This window comes from Aspergillus tanneri (assembly GCF_003426965.1).
Source record: "Aspergillus tanneri strain NIH1004 chromosome Unknown AapTan_3_pilon_pilon_pilon, whole genome shotgun sequence".
In the NCBI taxonomy this organism is placed as follows: domain Eukaryota; kingdom Fungi; phylum Ascomycota; class Eurotiomycetes; order Eurotiales; family Aspergillaceae; genus Aspergillus; species Aspergillus tanneri.
Window position 1 is genome coordinate 2,577,788 of NW_022984630.1, and position 16,182 is coordinate 2,593,969.

At 49.8% G+C, this 16,182-nt stretch overlaps 7 protein-coding genes across 7 annotated transcripts; 4 read left to right on the plus strand and 3 right to left on the minus strand.

The window, feature by feature from the left end:
• Positions 1 to 55: 55 nt before the first annotated feature.
• EAF3 (MRG family protein) lies at positions 56 to 1,403 on the minus strand (the record flags this gene model as incomplete). The annotated part of the gene is made up of 4 exons (XM_033569319.1): positions 56 to 267; positions 330 to 714; positions 845 to 1,079; positions 1,240 to 1,403. The coding sequence occupies 4 exons, from the start codon at positions 1,401 to 1,403 to the stop codon at positions 56 to 58; spliced, it is 996 nt and encodes a 331-aa protein (XP_033428125.1).
• A 908-nt stretch (positions 1,404 to 2,311) lies between these two features.
• On the plus strand, positions 2,312 to 2,902 carry ATNIH1004_004650 (Cnl2/NKP2 family protein; the record flags this gene model as incomplete). The annotated part of the gene is made up of 1 exon (XM_033569320.1): positions 2,312 to 2,902. One exon carries the CDS (start codon positions 2,312 to 2,314, stop codon positions 2,900 to 2,902), a length of 591 nt encoding a protein of 196 aa, XP_033428126.1.
• A 1,503-nt stretch (positions 2,903 to 4,405) lies between these two features.
• On the plus strand, positions 4,406 to 4,882 carry ATNIH1004_004651 (Ctf8 family protein; the record flags this gene model as incomplete). The annotated part of the gene is made up of 1 exon (XM_033569321.1): positions 4,406 to 4,882. The coding sequence occupies one exon, from the start codon at positions 4,406 to 4,408 to the stop codon at positions 4,880 to 4,882; it is 477 nt and encodes a 158-aa protein (XP_033428127.1).
• A 1,171-nt stretch (positions 4,883 to 6,053) lies between these two features.
• On the plus strand, positions 6,054 to 6,508 carry ATNIH1004_004652 (Dabb family protein; the record flags this gene model as incomplete). Its single annotated transcript, XM_033569322.1, has 2 exons — positions 6,054 to 6,155; positions 6,296 to 6,508. The coding sequence occupies 2 exons, from the start codon at positions 6,054 to 6,056 to the stop codon at positions 6,506 to 6,508; spliced, it is 315 nt and encodes a 104-aa protein (XP_033428128.1).
• Positions 6,509 to 6,977: 469 nt separating this feature from the next.
• GYP5 (putative GTPase activating protein (Gyp5)) lies at positions 6,978 to 9,734 on the minus strand (the record flags this gene model as incomplete). Its single annotated transcript, XM_033569323.1, has 3 exons — positions 6,978 to 7,040; positions 7,104 to 9,635; positions 9,696 to 9,734. 3 exons carry the CDS (start codon positions 9,732 to 9,734, stop codon positions 6,978 to 6,980), a joined length of 2,634 nt encoding a protein of 877 aa, XP_033428129.1.
• Positions 9,735 to 10,612: 878 nt separating this feature from the next.
• BET4 (Rab geranylgeranyltransferase BET4) lies at positions 10,613 to 11,898 on the minus strand (the record flags this gene model as incomplete). Its single annotated transcript, XM_033569324.1, has 5 exons — positions 10,613 to 10,983; positions 11,082 to 11,265; positions 11,340 to 11,669; positions 11,723 to 11,830; positions 11,893 to 11,898. The coding sequence occupies 5 exons, from the start codon at positions 11,896 to 11,898 to the stop codon at positions 10,613 to 10,615; spliced, it is 999 nt and encodes a 332-aa protein (XP_033428130.1).
• Positions 11,899 to 12,306: 408 nt separating this feature from the next.
• ATNIH1004_004655 (WD40 repeat domain-containing protein) lies at positions 12,307 to 15,168 on the plus strand (the record flags this gene model as incomplete). The annotated part of the gene is made up of 2 exons (XM_033569325.1): positions 12,307 to 13,321; positions 13,541 to 15,168. The coding sequence occupies 2 exons, from the start codon at positions 12,307 to 12,309 to the stop codon at positions 15,166 to 15,168; spliced, it is 2,643 nt and encodes an 880-aa protein (XP_033428131.1).
• Between the last annotated feature and the right edge of the window lie 1,014 nt (positions 15,169 to 16,182).

Here is a 16,182-nt window from a genome sequence, read left to right on the forward strand (position 1 = left end):
TCCAGGAAAGGCACCTTGGTCACGATGAACCGCCATCATGGCCAACTATATCAGTTCAAACAAGGCGCGAAGTAGCAGTTCCAGGATTCGGGTTGGGGACACCCCTGGACTTTTCGACATACTCATTGCTCGCAGTCAAATAGCGAGTCGCAAAATATTTGCTGGAATTTTTACTCAGCCACAGAGTAAATTTAGAAAGTTCCTCACGAAGTCGGTTGGTGGACTGCAGGTCCATGTTTGTCTGTGCCAGCAGCTCAGGCATCGTAGCTACATTTAATTAGCGACTGTCGAGCGCAAAAGATGGCAGAGACATGTGGAAGAAAGCGTACCAAACAACCGAGTAAGATGTTCTGCGCCATAGATATCGAGAGGTCCTTTGTCGGCGAAGTCTCCCGATCCTGCCTCCCATTTCTTGCGGAGGACACGGTACTGTTCGCGTTCGAACCGGTAGAGAAGAATCTTGTCAAGAGCCTTATCAAAATATTCCTTGATTCCCATAACCACCTCCTCGAGAACATCGAGGTCAGCCGACGTCGTCCGCTTGGGCTTTTCCTCGTTCGTATAGTCCTCAAAGATCTGATTGACGGAAGACTTCGCGGGCAACGCCACGACTTGCTGGTTCTTGGTAACATTTTCCCAGTCATCAACAAGGAGCGACTTCAAGTTGTCGGGCATAACAATCCTCACGGACGGCCGCACATAGAAATTGTCCTCCTAAAATCCCCGGTTAGTGTATTCTGGTTCAAGTTTACCTTACGTATGCCAATTGCTGCGCTCAGCCATCGTCAGGATGACGGCGACCAAACACCAAATACCAATAACAGAATTTTTCAAGCGAGCTTACTTTTTCGATATCATTGTCCCTAGCTCTCTTGGTGCCGCGGCCAGGGACTGACATTTGACGTTCCTCGCTTCCCCGGGCGGAGCTGCGATCGGAACCGCCTCGTTTCTTTATGGTGGAGGATTTGGTGTTTCTCTGGCGACTAGCGGCCTCTGCCTCCCGGCGAAGAGTGGTCGCCAGCTCCCTGTTTTCCTCTGTAAATTTACGAAGACGATCTTGGGGGACCCAGTCATCCCAGCTAATTCGATTCCCGAAAATGTAGGGTTAGCCAGCTACGTCCACGTAGGCAGGATATCACAGACAATAGCTGCCGTCCTTCTTGTTCTATGCCAGCCTGGGGTACAAGGCACAACAGTCGGAGAGGCATGCCCAAAATAAACATTAGAATTCACACTTACGTATTTTTCCAGCCCTTGTAGTGGACTAGATACTCAGAAGGGCTCTTGCGATCGTCCGGGTCGGTATGTCTGACTTCAAGGATCTTGGCCTCATACAAGATCTCATGGTGAAAACAGAGAACTCTTTCGTCTTTCTGATATGTCATTTGGCCTGCTGGAGCCATTTTGAAGATGGAAATAAGCTCAGTTGACAAGAAACGCAGGAGCAGACTATGTAGGAGGTAATGTTCTCAACCACCTAGATTCTGGCAGAAGAGGTAGAGGCCACACCGCAGCCGTGGCAGCTGGAATACTCGATCGAGGAAGCTTCAGCTTCAGAGCAGAGGCAACCAAAGAGGCTGCACCAGACACAGAGGAGATAACCTGCAAGGCCGACGGCTTTGAACCAGGACTAGAGTACTCTGTCACCTTGTATATCAGAATCGTAGCTGTTCCAATCAAGGCAATGGTCCCTCTTAGTAACGAAACTGGCTGGCAGAAAGGCAATAATGAAACTTGCCGTTCACGGGGGCTTTGGAAAGCACGGTGAGCCAATTCACAAATGTGAGACGGACTAAGATAGAGTGTAGAAGAGCAAAGACGAAGCTGGTCGATGATTCGGAGTATTATGTCGATGGCGCGTGGAGAGGGAAAGCAGAGAAAGCGGAAGCGACGCGCGCTTCCAAAGAGGCTAAATGGAAATGGCGGCTCCCTCATCATTCTCTTCTTCTCTCCTAGATTGTCCCCAAGACACTGTGCCTGGCTTCCAACCACGGCGATCTGATTGTCTTTGAAACAATCCTCTTATTGGATCTAGTCGTTCAATGGTCTTTGGATAAAGCCCCTCAAAAGCCCATTGATTCGACCCCCTACAGTGGTGGAGCTATTGATCACAATCATTCGACTTCATTGAGAGTGACACAAGTCAGTCCAAAAAAAAAAAAAAAAAAAAAAAAAAAAAAAAAAAAAAAAAAAAAAGGGACCATTGGCGGAAACCCTAAACAATCTAAAACGAAAGAATATCTTTCTCTAAAGTATCGAACCACCTTCGGCATTTTCAGCCTTAGACAGATTTCTCACACCATCCATCATCATGCCTCCTTCAGAAGCATCGATTCTGAATAATTTCCTTCTGTCACCTGCTTCTTTGCCAACCGCCATCTCGCTGCAGAAATTTACAGAGCTTTTCCCCAAACGGTTGCGGTCTCATCCGCATGTCAGGGTTCTCTACCGTGAGTTGCAGCAGCTTCGTGAGCAAGACATGGATTTAGTCAATAGTAATATTGACAAAGAAATCCACCAAGGGGAGATCCAAAAAGCAGAGCTTCGCAGATCCGTTATGGAGACCGGTGTTGATGGTATGAGTGTAAACGATCAGCGGGAAATGGACCTTGATGTCCAATTATTCGGGCAGCCGACTACCGCTTCGCCCAGTGAGTACCATTCGGTGTCCAGCCTTCTTTCTGCAATGGAGGCAGCTTGCGCTCGCCTTGAGCAGGACATTGAGGAGGTGGACAAAGAGTCGAGCAATTGTCTATCCGAGCTTAGCTCTACAGTCGGAGAGATGAGTGACCTGCGATATGGGAAAATGCAGGGTCCTGCAAGGACATCCGGACAAGAGGTAGTAAACGAGGCCATTCAAGGACTCCGCAATCTCGAAAATGCCTGCTACAAGAACAAATAAAAACAGAGAGAAAGTACCTCCTGGTTTCCTTGCTTCTGCCAGATTATCGACTTCGCTACAGCAACTGCCAGATACAGTATTCTCACTCTATCATAGCATCAAGAAAGATGGTGAGATCAATATCCATGAGCGGTGATTTGTGGAATTCCTGTGCAGCGCTCCTAGTCTGCAACTATATCCCAGGCATGTTGTCAAAAGTCTGTCTGCCATGAAGCCTACTCTCTCCTTTTCCGTGAACTATCTTGACCCGTCTTTCCAATGCCAATAAAAAACCAACCTTCTCTATCGATCCAATTCCTTCAGCAACTCGACTCCAAGGAAATCCTTCCGCCCTCTATCTGCTCGACGTCATCGCTTCCCGCGATTAAGTCTCTGACCTGATCGATTTGAAAGGAAAAATCAATAATCTCTCTTGCCAATGAATCGAGGGATCTCCTGGCACATGGGGGCGAGGAACAATACGATGCTCCCCAGATCGAACTCTGTACATGCCCTGGTGTTTCAATTCACTGTTGGTTGGCCAAGGAGCTTTGTGTCTAGCTTGTTCGGAGTCGGAATATGGGACCCAGGTTGACTCCATTGAGAGCACGTACGGTCGATTATCGTTGAACTTTTTCCCAGCGAACGCCAGATTGAAGGGCCCTTTGTTCTTCTTATACGTTTCGGCTCACATGTGGTAGAGCTTCTGCGAAGCGTCAAGATGGAATTTTTCGGTCGTGCCCAATCGACGTGCGAGCCACGTTGCCCAAGTTGTTGGCAAAATGGGCGACAATGGACCCATGTAAACATCTTGGCCTCGAATTCTCCGGTAGGTATCGAACTCTTTGGTCTCATCCGAGCGCCATATTCTTGATGTGCCATGCGACATCTTGATAGGAAATGTCTGCTCAAATTCCCATCAGGGTCTTGAGAATCGTCTTTGGTATATGACTCCATGACTCTTTGGTATAGCCCAAATATATTCCAGCAAGTCTGTCACTGTGCTGCAAGAGATGGACTAACTGCTTTTCCCTTGGAGCGCCTAGACTTCTGGCAGTCAAAAAATGCTAGGATATTCCAGCATTGTTGTGTCCCTATTATTGAGTCTGGTAGTAAATACATGTATTCAACGGAGATGATAGCGCAGCATGCCCTTAGGCTTCATAACTTTTTTGCACTTCCATACAACCTTGCTGAAGGCTAGTAGTAGACTACGGTGAATGTATTTCTAAGGTTGCCTATTAAATATCCTGCACCTATTTTCATTATCAGTAGCAAAGCAAACCAATTCCACATCTAGTGTAAGAGCCACCATGGTTGCGAACGTTTATGTATAGATCGATCATGTGGGGATCCCTGCGCAAAACACGCTAACATTTGCCATCCAAACTCTCCGCGTCGACAATTCTTTCCTAGTACTACTGGACATTCTACCCTACTCTCAATCCAACTGAAAGTCGCAAACTGTATCTCTTGGCCTCAAGACACTTCCATCATCCATCTTGCCGCGCACATCGGGACACTATGCCTTCGATCGCCCTCCATCCGCGCGTGTCCTCGCCCATTTCCACTTCGTCCCCCGCCAATCCCCTCCCTCAGCTACTCCAGACGCCTTCCGGCCTCGCGCTCCTCGAGCTGCAGGGCACAATCAACGTACCATCTCAAGAAGACCAAGGGGATGAGTCTCGCCCGGCAGAATTAACCAGCAATCCCTACGAATCCTCAGCATCCACCGCATTCGAGACTCCAATTGGCAAGCTTATGTTTCCGGACTACTCGCCGCAAACTACGCGTGCGGATGATACAACATGGATGAAACGAGTCTATCTATACGTTGGCAGATACCAACGTATGACGGGTGAAGTGAAGAAGTTGGCTCAACCACTTGCTGTGGTTCAGAAGCGACAGGATACCACCGACGGCGATGAGCTTGAAATCGTCGAGATCGTGAAGTATAAACTGCTCTTCAAGAGTCGCCCTGAACCGGTCAATGATAGTTGAGTGGTTGGGAATGAGGTTACAACTGTGAGGTGCTCAACCAAGGTAAAACCTATTGAGAGTGGGCGTGTGATGACAGTGGGAGAATACCTGCCCTCCCCGCGTTCGGCTAAGGGTTTACGGGGAATATGGTCAAGACTGTCAAAATTCAGGAAGAAAGGTGCCTTCGTTGATGATTATTATTCCCAGCTGGTTGGATGTTATCTGCTGCCAGCTGATCTGGAAGAATGCTCGAATTTCCATCGGTATTGATCCGTGGATGAAAAGCTTGTGTGACGATTATTCGGCCATGCGATCCATTGTGATGGCTTCTCCAGACGACGTGATGAATGCCCATGAATGAGCCAGCGGTGGATAGGAAGACACAGAAGAGTATGCACACTACGACCAGGCGAATGCTACACCGACTTGCACAAGCGTGTATCTGCGGTAGGCCTATATGTCGAGGATGACATCGATACATTCAAGGTGTTCCAAGGTCTTGGACTTTGATAAAAGGGATAATATCAACTTCACGTTCTAGATCAGCCAGAGTGTTTATCGAAGTCATCCGGTGGAACAATTTCAACCGGTTTGGGGCGTTCAAATGTCTGCTTGAAGCATTGGAGAGCGATCCAGCTCAATGGGAGAGTTTATCAGATGTATCAATATCATTAAATTCTTATTGAATATGAGTTATGTAGAATATGACGCATGACAGACAATCGAACGGAGGATAGCAGACGAGCGGAAATATCCCGACTGAATTCCGCAGTCAGAAGCAGATCCGACAAGAGCATTCATTCAGAATAGAAGACACAAGTCAATCCTATCGAATAATGAATCTAGTAATCCATAATGCACGAATAGGATTCGTTACCAAAACCAAATGTTCCGACCACCGGAACTTATTCCAGAGTTGTACGAAACATTTTATAGAGCGAATCGAATCTTTGTTCCCTCAACCCCGCATATATCCATCCATCACACATCTTGAAACGGGAATTAATCAGATCGTATGCCGTCTCCAACCGATAGGATTTATCAACTCCAATCTCCATCATACATTTCGTTCCTTTTCTACATATACCCTATATATTTATCTTTCATACTATCAGTATCCGTATCCAGATTGGTTTCTATATCCAGACTCGACACCTAAATCAATCAAGCTACACGAAAGGAAAAGAAAGAAATGGCCCCCATCGAGCGTATCACTATCTTCAAGATCCCCAACGAAGGGGACCGGAAACGCGTCCTTGAACAATACAAAGTACTAGCGAAGACGGCGGTTAAGGTATCTCTCTCTTCCTCTCTTTCTCTCTCACATATTTGTATTTCATTTTATGCCTTCGCTCGCTTCGAGGATTATTTATGGCGTCATATCGTCCATCGGAATGTGAGCCAATGCTAATAGGTACACGTACAACAATCTAGGATGGAAAGCCTTATATTATCCAACTCGCTGTCGGACTGTCCGTTCCAGATCCTCGGAATAAGGGATTCAATGTCTCTGTCAAGGCGACGTTCGCGTCGCTGGAGGATATGCAATACTATGATGAGCAGTGTGAGGCACATAAGGCGTTGAAGGCGGTGGCGGGGCCGGCCAAGGAGGATGCGGTGACGACGTTTTTCGAGAATATCCTTTAATATTCTTCTTGTTTATGGGAGGTGGACAGTCGAATCTACTCCTTTATGCCGATAGAATCAAACACTATTCTGGATAAGATCTATTTCATGATATACACTGCATACATCGAATGTGTCCACCGTGGAGTGGTTATAAAGAAAAAGACCACAACCCGAAAGACCGCTCGTGCGGTCGCCAGTAAATGCGGAATAAGACAACAGCAGTCAGTGGCGTGCCAACACATATCGGAAACACTTCGTACGATGCCGGATCATAACTGTGAATTGCTCACGCAGTGTCAAAGAGGAATTGGAAGGGATATAAGTGATGATACAATGACAGCATTGTCCTCGCCCGGAGTTGCCGTGAACTGAACAGATTCCCAGACCTGTTAAATGTACACAAAATCCAAAGTCGCAAGGTCCAAGTTCGAAGATGGAATGGCGCCGGTATCGCCGGCCAAAAATGTACAAAAGCAAAGCTTGCCTCTCAGTCAAGGGCTTTGCGGAGATCGCTCCATTTCTGTTTCAGATTTTCGTAGTTATCATTGATCTGTCGCGTTTCACGTCAGTGGGCAATGGCCTTCAGCATGACTATCCCAAAGGGGGTTCTTACCTCCGCCCATTTCATCTTCGCTTCCACAAGCTCCCGTTCCATCTCGGCCATTTGCTCCACCATTGAACGGTTTTCGTTCTGGACTTCCACGTTGCGCTTCATGATCCGATCCATCTCGGTCTGGAGCTTCTCTTCAACCTCGGCCGGTTGCTTATCCACCACAATCTTGAGCTCTTTGACCTGCATTTTCATCGCATCATTCAGATCGGTCAATTCTTCATTCTCCACTTTGAGGTGGACAAGCTCCGATGCCAGTTGCACGTGTTCCTTGTCGGATGCCTCGGCCTGCTCTTCTAGGAGACGGATACGAGCACCCTGGACGGACACGGTGTGTCTCAACCCTTCGAGCTCGACTTCGCGCTCCTTCTCAGTCCGCTCCTTCTCTTCCCATTCCACCGTGTACGCATTGATTGCCGCCGGCTCGAGGATCACAGCACAGGCATCTTGAACGAGGATATCCGCCCGGTAGATCTCTTTATCGGCGGCTCCCGAACTGCCAAAAAACCCGGATTCGAGGATTGAGGATGGCGAGGGTTGTTTGTCAATGTACACGTCGAATAAGCGCTCTTTGAGGAAGGTCGTCAACGGGGTCATATCTTTCATCTCCAGCAGCGTCTCCGCGTTCCTGCGCATAATCGCGAGGGCGAACTTCAGAATAGTGCTCTGCAGTCCCTCCTCAAAAATGAGATCGTAGATGCGAAGGACCAACTGCAAGGGGAAGCGGTACGCGAAAAGAGTAAGGAACCACTGCGTGGCGTACAGCTGTGGATTAACCCCTCGCCGGCGAAGGTGACAGCAAAGTGCCGGTTCCATATCCTCTAGAAAGCGTTCGAAGAGATAGAGGCTGCGGTGGAGTCCAGGCATCTCCTGGGTAAACATCTCTCGCAGCCCATATTGGTTCATCAACTTCACCAAGAGCGCGAACGCCTCCACCTCATCCAGGTTGAACAACAATGGCATGGCAATAAAGTTCATTCCTTGAGCATATCCCACCGCCTCGTCGTACAGGGCATACGATTTGCACAATCCAAAGAGGCCTTCTTGATTCCCCTGGGATACGAAGTAGCGGGAGTAACTGGTCCGAGCCCCCAAGTCCCGACGGATGGTCTTCTCCAATTTCTGTAGGGCCACAGCATCTTCCTTCGCCTTCTTCTTGCGGGCTGTCTCCCCGGCTGCTTGTTCCTTCGTTAATTTCTCGGGGTCCAGCTCTTGAGAAGGACTCGGGGAGGACCCTGCGTTTGAATGGCTTACAGAGACGGAGTGCTCCGAGCGCATGGACGAGCGGGACGAGGAGGCCGCCGAGTCCTTCTCCACGGTTCCATTAACGGTACCATTTGAAGCCCGTAGTTTTTCCTTATCTGTGCCACGGGCGACGAGTTCCCTATAGATGTCCTCGACCTCAGCAGGTTTACTGTCAGCTAGTATTTGCCAGATCACCCCCCGAATCGTTTGTGGAATTCCTCGTTTGATGGCCGCGTTCAACTCTTCCGAGTTGGCCCCTTTCAATGCCTGTGGGCCGTTGTTGACTAGCTGCTGCCAGAGTTCCCAGTCGACGGGGGCAGATGCATCGATTGCCGAGGCCGAGAAGCCTGATACGGTTCCTGGCGGAAGATTGGGATTGACCGTGGACGGCGCATTGGGCGGCGAGGTGGCAGGAGGAACAGCGTGGGGAGCCCCTATTGAGCCATTCTCGCCTTCCTCCGGGATGCTGGGAGGACCTCCCAAGGAGTGACTAATGCTCGCACGTCCCGACGCGACACTTGCTTCATCGGCTTCCGAGGCCAGACCTTCTTCCCGCATCCTGAGCAACTTAAACTGGTCCTTCAAGCTGTTACGTCTCGGCTTCCGGATACCATCTAGATCTTCCCCATCTTGTGATCGGCCCGGCAGTTCCAGGTTGCTGGAGATCGTCGACACAGAAGCAGCTGTGTTCCGACGGCCGGTCTCTGGGGGAGATTTAATCTCCTTGCTTGTCGAGCTCCGAGTAAGCCAGGCAAAGGGACCGGTCAATTTCCGAGTGATAGGGGGTGGTGGAGCTGGGGCTGGGTTTTTGTTTACAGGAGGAGGGGCCCATGTAACAGGGGCAAGGCTACCGGACAATCCCTGAAGTTGCGAGCTCTGGGAGGATGCCGAATCCCTAGAAGGAAGCGGAGGGGGAGAGCCACACTTCTGCCCCTGACTCGAGTCCTCGGCCTTATGCCATTCATCGTCCTTGCCCCCACCAGCCAAGTTAACATCATCGAGAGACGTGGTGGACAGACGGTGAGCCGTCAGGAGAGGGGATTTCGGGGGCTTTTCTTTCCGTGGAGTTTCGACTTGCGACAGGTTGTCCGAGTGGGTGTCATCCTTATCACCCTTTTTCGTCTTCTCCGCGGGGTCCGACGGAAATTGGGGAGCTTCCGTCCGTTGAGGCGTAGTATTTGAATCACTTGGGGGGCTGTCTGTTAGGGAGCGTGTCGAGGAACTTGGGGGGATGGAAACATTGAGGCTGCTGTGAGTGTTCGGCGCTTCGGGGGCATCATCGAAGGAATCCTACAGTCCCAAAGTCCGGTCAGACAGTGCTAAGAATCACGAGTAGCCGTGGGTTCTCACCCCTTCGTAGTCTCTGCTATTTCGTCTAGAAGAGGACATGTTGGATCTGACCCCCAGGGGGCAGTTCGGACAAATATTGAGTTCAGGAACGCCAACAGGAATTCGTTCAGGAGATCAAAACACAGGAGACGGCACACAAGTTCAGTCAAGAGCGTGCGGTTACAAGAATAGGTAGGCCATAGTCAGGACAAAGGGGAAGGTGGAAAGAAAAATAATAAATCAGAAGCAGCCACCAGGGTGTAGAGCGATTAAGGATGACTGGATGGATGGTTGAAGGGGGAGGTTGGATGGAATGGGCCCAAGGCCACCAGTGGAATGGGCTGACTAGACGGGGAAAGGAAAGGGTGAAAGAATTTCAAATCAGCCCAGAGAAAGAGGCCCGTCTGCAAGTGTCCCTGTAGCGGCCGTTCAGTCAACCTAGATTAGGGTCCAAAGAGAAACAAACGATCGAAGGAACGTTGGAAGGAGAAAAGCAAGAAAGATGGCGGAGCCAAAGCTTGGCGGTCGTTGCCGAGTTTAGGGGGTCCTAATACGATGACGGGATATACTTGCGGTTTACTTCGTACTATTGAGAAAAAAAAAAGTTGGAGTTCGTCGCTTCATAGATAGATGATGATGAAGATAAATGCACGACGCTGATGGATTCTACAGAAGTTGCCTTGATTCCCCGGTCGGGATCGACATTCCTGAGGCCACTTGTTATTCTGAAACGCCGCCAGATTGTACATTCAATTCCCCTTCCACGGTTCTCCAGTAAATCATAACTATTGAAGAAATACCTTGCTGGAATCCACGCCTTCTCCAGTCCTCGTCATCGTCGTCATCTTTATACATCACTTCTATATAAGTAGATGGCGTAGATCCACTGTCCAGTCCCATCGTCAATACCTACATGCATCGAGGCAAGGGATGCCCCTTCAGCTGCAGAGGGATCGTTCGAAATCTAACCATCGTCCACGTCGCAGCGGATCCAGCTGCTTCAGTTCGGACAACCAGCCTAGGATCTTCTTCTGGTCGCCACTGCTCATGCTGCCCTCCACCTTCGCCGCTAACAGGGTGCAGTCAATCAACGCTTGGTAGATGTACTTGCAATCTTCCGCCCCATCCAGCATATCTTGAATCTTGTCAATCTCCCGTCGCAGATAGTCCAGCCGTTCAGGGTTACTTAGATTGGGAGCCATGGTTTGCTCGCAAAGGGTAGGGACAAAAGTGCACATCAGATTTTGGTGATAGAACCACAAAGACTGGTCGTACGGGTCACACAGGGCGCGATGAATGAGTTCGAGCTCTACAAGGCCATTCGAAAGTCAGAGATCACTCTTGTTTCCCACACTGCGTAACGCGCAATAATATACGGGGAAAAGAGGGGGTAGTGGTTATAGTTACCGTCATCGAGCATCTTTCGTCGCTCGTCATCGGTAGCCGATTGCTCGTTTAATAAGCGCTGGATGAGTTTCGTTCGATAGTGCCACGCCGAGAAGTTCGAAAGATTCGCACCGATCATCTTCTTGGCATACTCGAACTCTTCTTGGGTCCTGCTCGCCTTGCCAGTCTCTTTCGAAGTTAAATGCTCGAGAGTTTCCACCACAAAATGCCGGTACCCCCAGCCATGGAAATTCCGGCTGTCCAAACTCAGCATTTTACCAGCAGGGCAAGCTCTTCTTCCCATAGTCTACGGACAACTGGGAGCGGAAGCAGGCGCCTAGCTTCATCAAGAAGCCATAAGCGGTAATTCCAGATCCAGTAGCATTTGGGGAAGCTGCGCAAAAGCGGGATCAAGAACTGCAAATCCTTCTTGATCCATGCAGTTATCTGGTCAGCCGCAGATTCCTCCGAGTCATTGGACAGTGCTCGCGAGAATTCATGCCGTAGAACCTGACGTCGATAGTTCCATACGGTATAGTACTCCGGGTTCCTGCCAAGTAATTCGGATATTTTCTGCAGCGTTTCTAGGGTATACTCATGCTCCGCAATCTGGGCCCGGTCAGAATTGAGACCAACTGAATCCCCTTCGGAGAGAGATTTACCTTCCCACGAACTAATTGATCCAGCTCTCGATAAGTTTCGATTTTACGAAGTTCTTGCTGGTGAGATTCCTTGTTGCGCTCTTTGGAGCTGTAGCGGGGAATTCCATGCTACCAACCCAACCGTTAGTTAGGGAGTCGAGCATACGCGAGGGGATCGGAACAGAAGATACACTCATATCGGCTCAATGTGGAGATGCCGCGCCACTCTCGCGACTCCCAAATGGTTCGACGGTGGAAGCGCAGGAAAGACCGTTCGTTGCCTCCGCAAGTGAAACTGAATTGAAGCCGCTGCCACTTTCCAGATCGGGCACTGTCACGTGCAGCCAGTCTATACATTGCAACCACGACTTTCTCTTCCCTTTCAGTCCACCAGATTGATCACAGGGCTGAGCCATGCATCGTGTTGTTTCCAGTAGCTTTACTCTTGTGGCCCGTTAAGGCCTGACGTTTATCAGTTAGCATTTAATGTTCCTTCTCTTTGCCTCTGGGACACTCCAGAGCTGACCATAGATTGATTCTGTTTGTTACACTACTACATTCATTGTCTCATTCAACACCAGGAGCTTGAAATTGCCACTATAGTGATGGTATCCTCAAAATACCATCGATTGCAGAGATCCGATTCCTCCTCAGCTGATAGCTTACCAACTCCTGAGCTCGTGACTAGCGTTTCTCAAGACGACGAGTCTGAGGCCTCGATCGATCTTGCTATTACTCCGCCTCCCCTTTCACGATCCGAGTCAACCTCCAAATATGGCCAAAGCACATACTTTCCTTCTATAGACAAGGCGAAGGACTTCGGATCCATTCTCGTGGCCCCAGCAGCAAGCAATAAAGAACCGACCAATAGCGACGCACAACCATCCCCAACTCCCCTTGTTCGTCCTGTTCTGCCTGCCTCAAATGCCAAAAGGCGAATCAGAGAGAGAAGATATACAGTCTCCGGCGCGATTGGTGAGGATCCAAAGAGCCCTGTCTTATTAGACAGATTCATACCCGATCGCGAATTTATCAACTCGCCGTCTACACTTTTCCGTGTTGGCAAGCGTCCCCAAGAATTGTCCCCGGATGAGAAGTTTCTACGGCACCGTTCACCAAGGGAGGACCCATTTATGCCGGGTCGCATCAGGAGATTTACAAGGACCCTTCGTGTTGTTTCCAGCCGTTTCAATAGCACTCATTATGGCCCCCATCTTGTCAGTGATTCGGCTACTACAGCATCTGGAAGCCACAGGTCCAGGGTTTCCCCCAGGCAGATAAGCGATGGAGCTGTATGGCATGTCGGCGGAACATCTGCTGCACTCGGACGGCGACCCATGGCAGTGATTGACGATGCTGGGGCCCCCATTGCCAGCGGAACAACTGCTCCTACGTACACTGCGAAATTTTTACCCCAAGTCACCTCCACCGAGGACCAAAAAAAACACGAGTCAAGAGTAGCCCTGGCACTAGATATCGACCCAGCAGCAAGATTACTCAAACAATGCAAGCGCTGGCCTTTGCTCGAGTCGACGCCCGATCCGTCAACTCGTGATTACGAGCGCTCCTCCCCGTTGGTTTGGAAAGACAATGCTTGGAAGAAAGCTGAGAGGGACAATTGTAGGTTCCGAATAACTACCCCCAACAAAAAAAAAAAAACATTGATAGCTATTTTGTACCACCAGGTCATGTACTATCTGTGATGAATGTGAATATACACGGAGTTCCTCCGTTTTAATACCACTCACGAACATGTATCCCATCACTATACGAAGCTTGCGTGTGCATTGTATATCAAGCCCCCAGGCTGTGATGGAGGCTAACAGATCGGGGATTCAGGGACGACAGAAGCGTCAAGAGAACAACATACAAGGATGGTTCCGACCCGTCCGTTCCGGATCCTCGATGCACCTCTCCTTCGTGATGATTTCTATTGCTCCACATTGGCGTATTCACCCACTGCCGGAGTGCTCGCTGTTGGCCTTGGCCACCGTGTCTACCTTTGGTCTGAACTTTTTGGTGTTCAATATCCACCCCTTCGTGACCAACACTCTTCAAACTACGTGACTTCTTTAGCATTTTCATCGGAAAACGGTGGGAAGAGTATTTTGGCCGTTGCTCGACATTCGGGTACATTATGTCTATGGAGTACATTTGACTCCGAGGTTAGATTTGAGGTTAGCCACCCAGAGACCATCACATGCGTGGCCTTCAAACAGACAAAGTCACGCAGACTGTCGGAGCGATTTGGGAACGTTGAGATAGACACGGAAGATCTCGCGGTGGGCGATGACTCTGGCACTATCTGGTATTATTCCGTGGAATGGGCTGATGAAAGCACCCGGAACGAGTACGATTGGCAAGGGAGCATGACCTTGCTTGCGAAAATAACAGCTCATTCGCAGCAGGTCTGTGGCATCACCTGGTCACCGGATGGGAACTATATGGCAACCGGAGGTAATGACAATGCATGTCTAATCTTTGAACTCCATGAGATCATTCCGGCACACGAGCTGGGGATCGTCGAGGGTTGTTGTCCGTCAACAGACGCGCAAGGCACAAATGTGTTTTCTTCATTCTCCGCAAGGACCAGTCGACAGATTTTGGGCAGGTATCGCTTCGTCAGCCACCTGTTTCCGTCCTGGAACCGTTACCGCACTGAGCCCTTGTCAACGTCTCTCCTCAGCTTCACCGGCTCCCTTGTTTCTGGGGGCGACCGCACAACGCTGGTGCCGCCCAATCGGCAGAAGCACAAATTGATCCATTCAGCGGCTGTCAAGGCGATTGCGTTTGCCCCCTGGCAGCCATCCCTCCTGGCTACCGGCGGTGGCTCGAATGATCGAGCCATCCATTTCTACCACACTCCTTCTGGCGCATGTCTAGCTACGATTAGTGTCTATGCTCAGGTGACTAGCCTGATCTGGAGCAGGACCCGTCGAGAGATTGCGGCGACTTTTGGATTTGCACAGCCCGAGCATCCGTTCCGAATTGCCGTCTTTGCATGGCCAAGCTGTGAACAAATCGCTGCAGTCCCCTGGGGCCCGTATGGCAGTAGCTGGGATGGTCCAGAGAACCACTCCTTTGGCGACTGTGGGAGGGCCCTCTGCGCAGTCAGCTATCCTGGCAGGCCCCCGACTTATCCCGGTAGTGGGTTCGAATGCCCCGAAGGCTTTTCGGCGTCGAAAATGCAGGGCCGGTTGAACCGAAGAGGACGAAGTGTACACTGTCCGCGGAGCAGCCAACGGGCAACTATGCGACCCCGGGCGAAGGAGGGAGGATTATGGTGCTCGCGTACTATGGAGGAAGGATGCATCATCGTGGCGTCTAGTGATGAGAGTGTCAAATTCCATGAAGTATGGAGCAACACGAGGAGAAACAAAGCAGCGGTCTCAAGCCCCTACGGAGGTAATGGGATTCTCGAGGGACTTGAAGGGTTGGAGAAGCCAGGGAACGAAATCATCCGCTGACTGAGGTATTATTAGTTGGAATACTATCCTCTATCATCATTGGTATAGATATGCTTAAGCCCAAGTTCGGTGGCAGTAATTGGTCTTTCTAGTTTTCAGTGCCAACAGCCTGGACAACATGCGTACAGAGTATGTATACCACCGTACTTCTGACCAGCCGGGATCGCCTCTGCAGGACCAAGAAACCGGATTCACAATAGTTGCGTAGGGCGTAATTCTCCGGCTGCAATAGATTCCTCTAGGTTGCTTCTTCAACTCCCTCACTACCACCATCCTTGTTCATCTATCCATCCATCGACACCAACCATGGTCTCTTTCCGATTCCTCACCGGTGCTCCTCTGGCCCCCACCACAAACTCCAACGTCACCGTGATCGATACTCAAAATAACAAATCCACTCTAGAATGCTAGGCCCTCGAGACAGACTTCGCATCCTCCACTCAACGGGGTACCGAACAAAACCAACTGCAAGTCCTCGGTCCTATCACAGGGAACAGCTCTTACATGGTCATTGGCCCTAGGATTGATAACGGGCTACACAATGCACCCACGATACAGTAAGCCTTCATCCATCTTTTCTTTTCTTATTTCTTTTTTTTCCTGTCCTTCCCCACCTCCGAGGTTCACAGCATGACTGATCCCCCTCTAGATGGGCGGTATTTATATCGGGGTTAGCGCATATCACACTTCCCCGTTCCAATGACGAGGCTTGGATCCGAGGAGGAAAGTATTGGTTTTGGATACACCGGGTCGAAGCAATGGACATTCGACAGAGTATCCATCCGATGAGGAGACAGTAGCCGTGGAGATTCCATTGCTGAAGGCCGGTGACCGGATCATCGTATCTTGCAGGGTGCTGCATGTCGGGATGGAGAACAGATATCGTGATGATTGGTTTCATTCATGGGATAAACTACCTATAAAACAAATAGCAGCTCAAAATAGGTAGATGCAATATAAGACAATGAGTAGTAGTAGTAGTAGTGTTATGAGAGATAAGGCCAAAATCCCAAT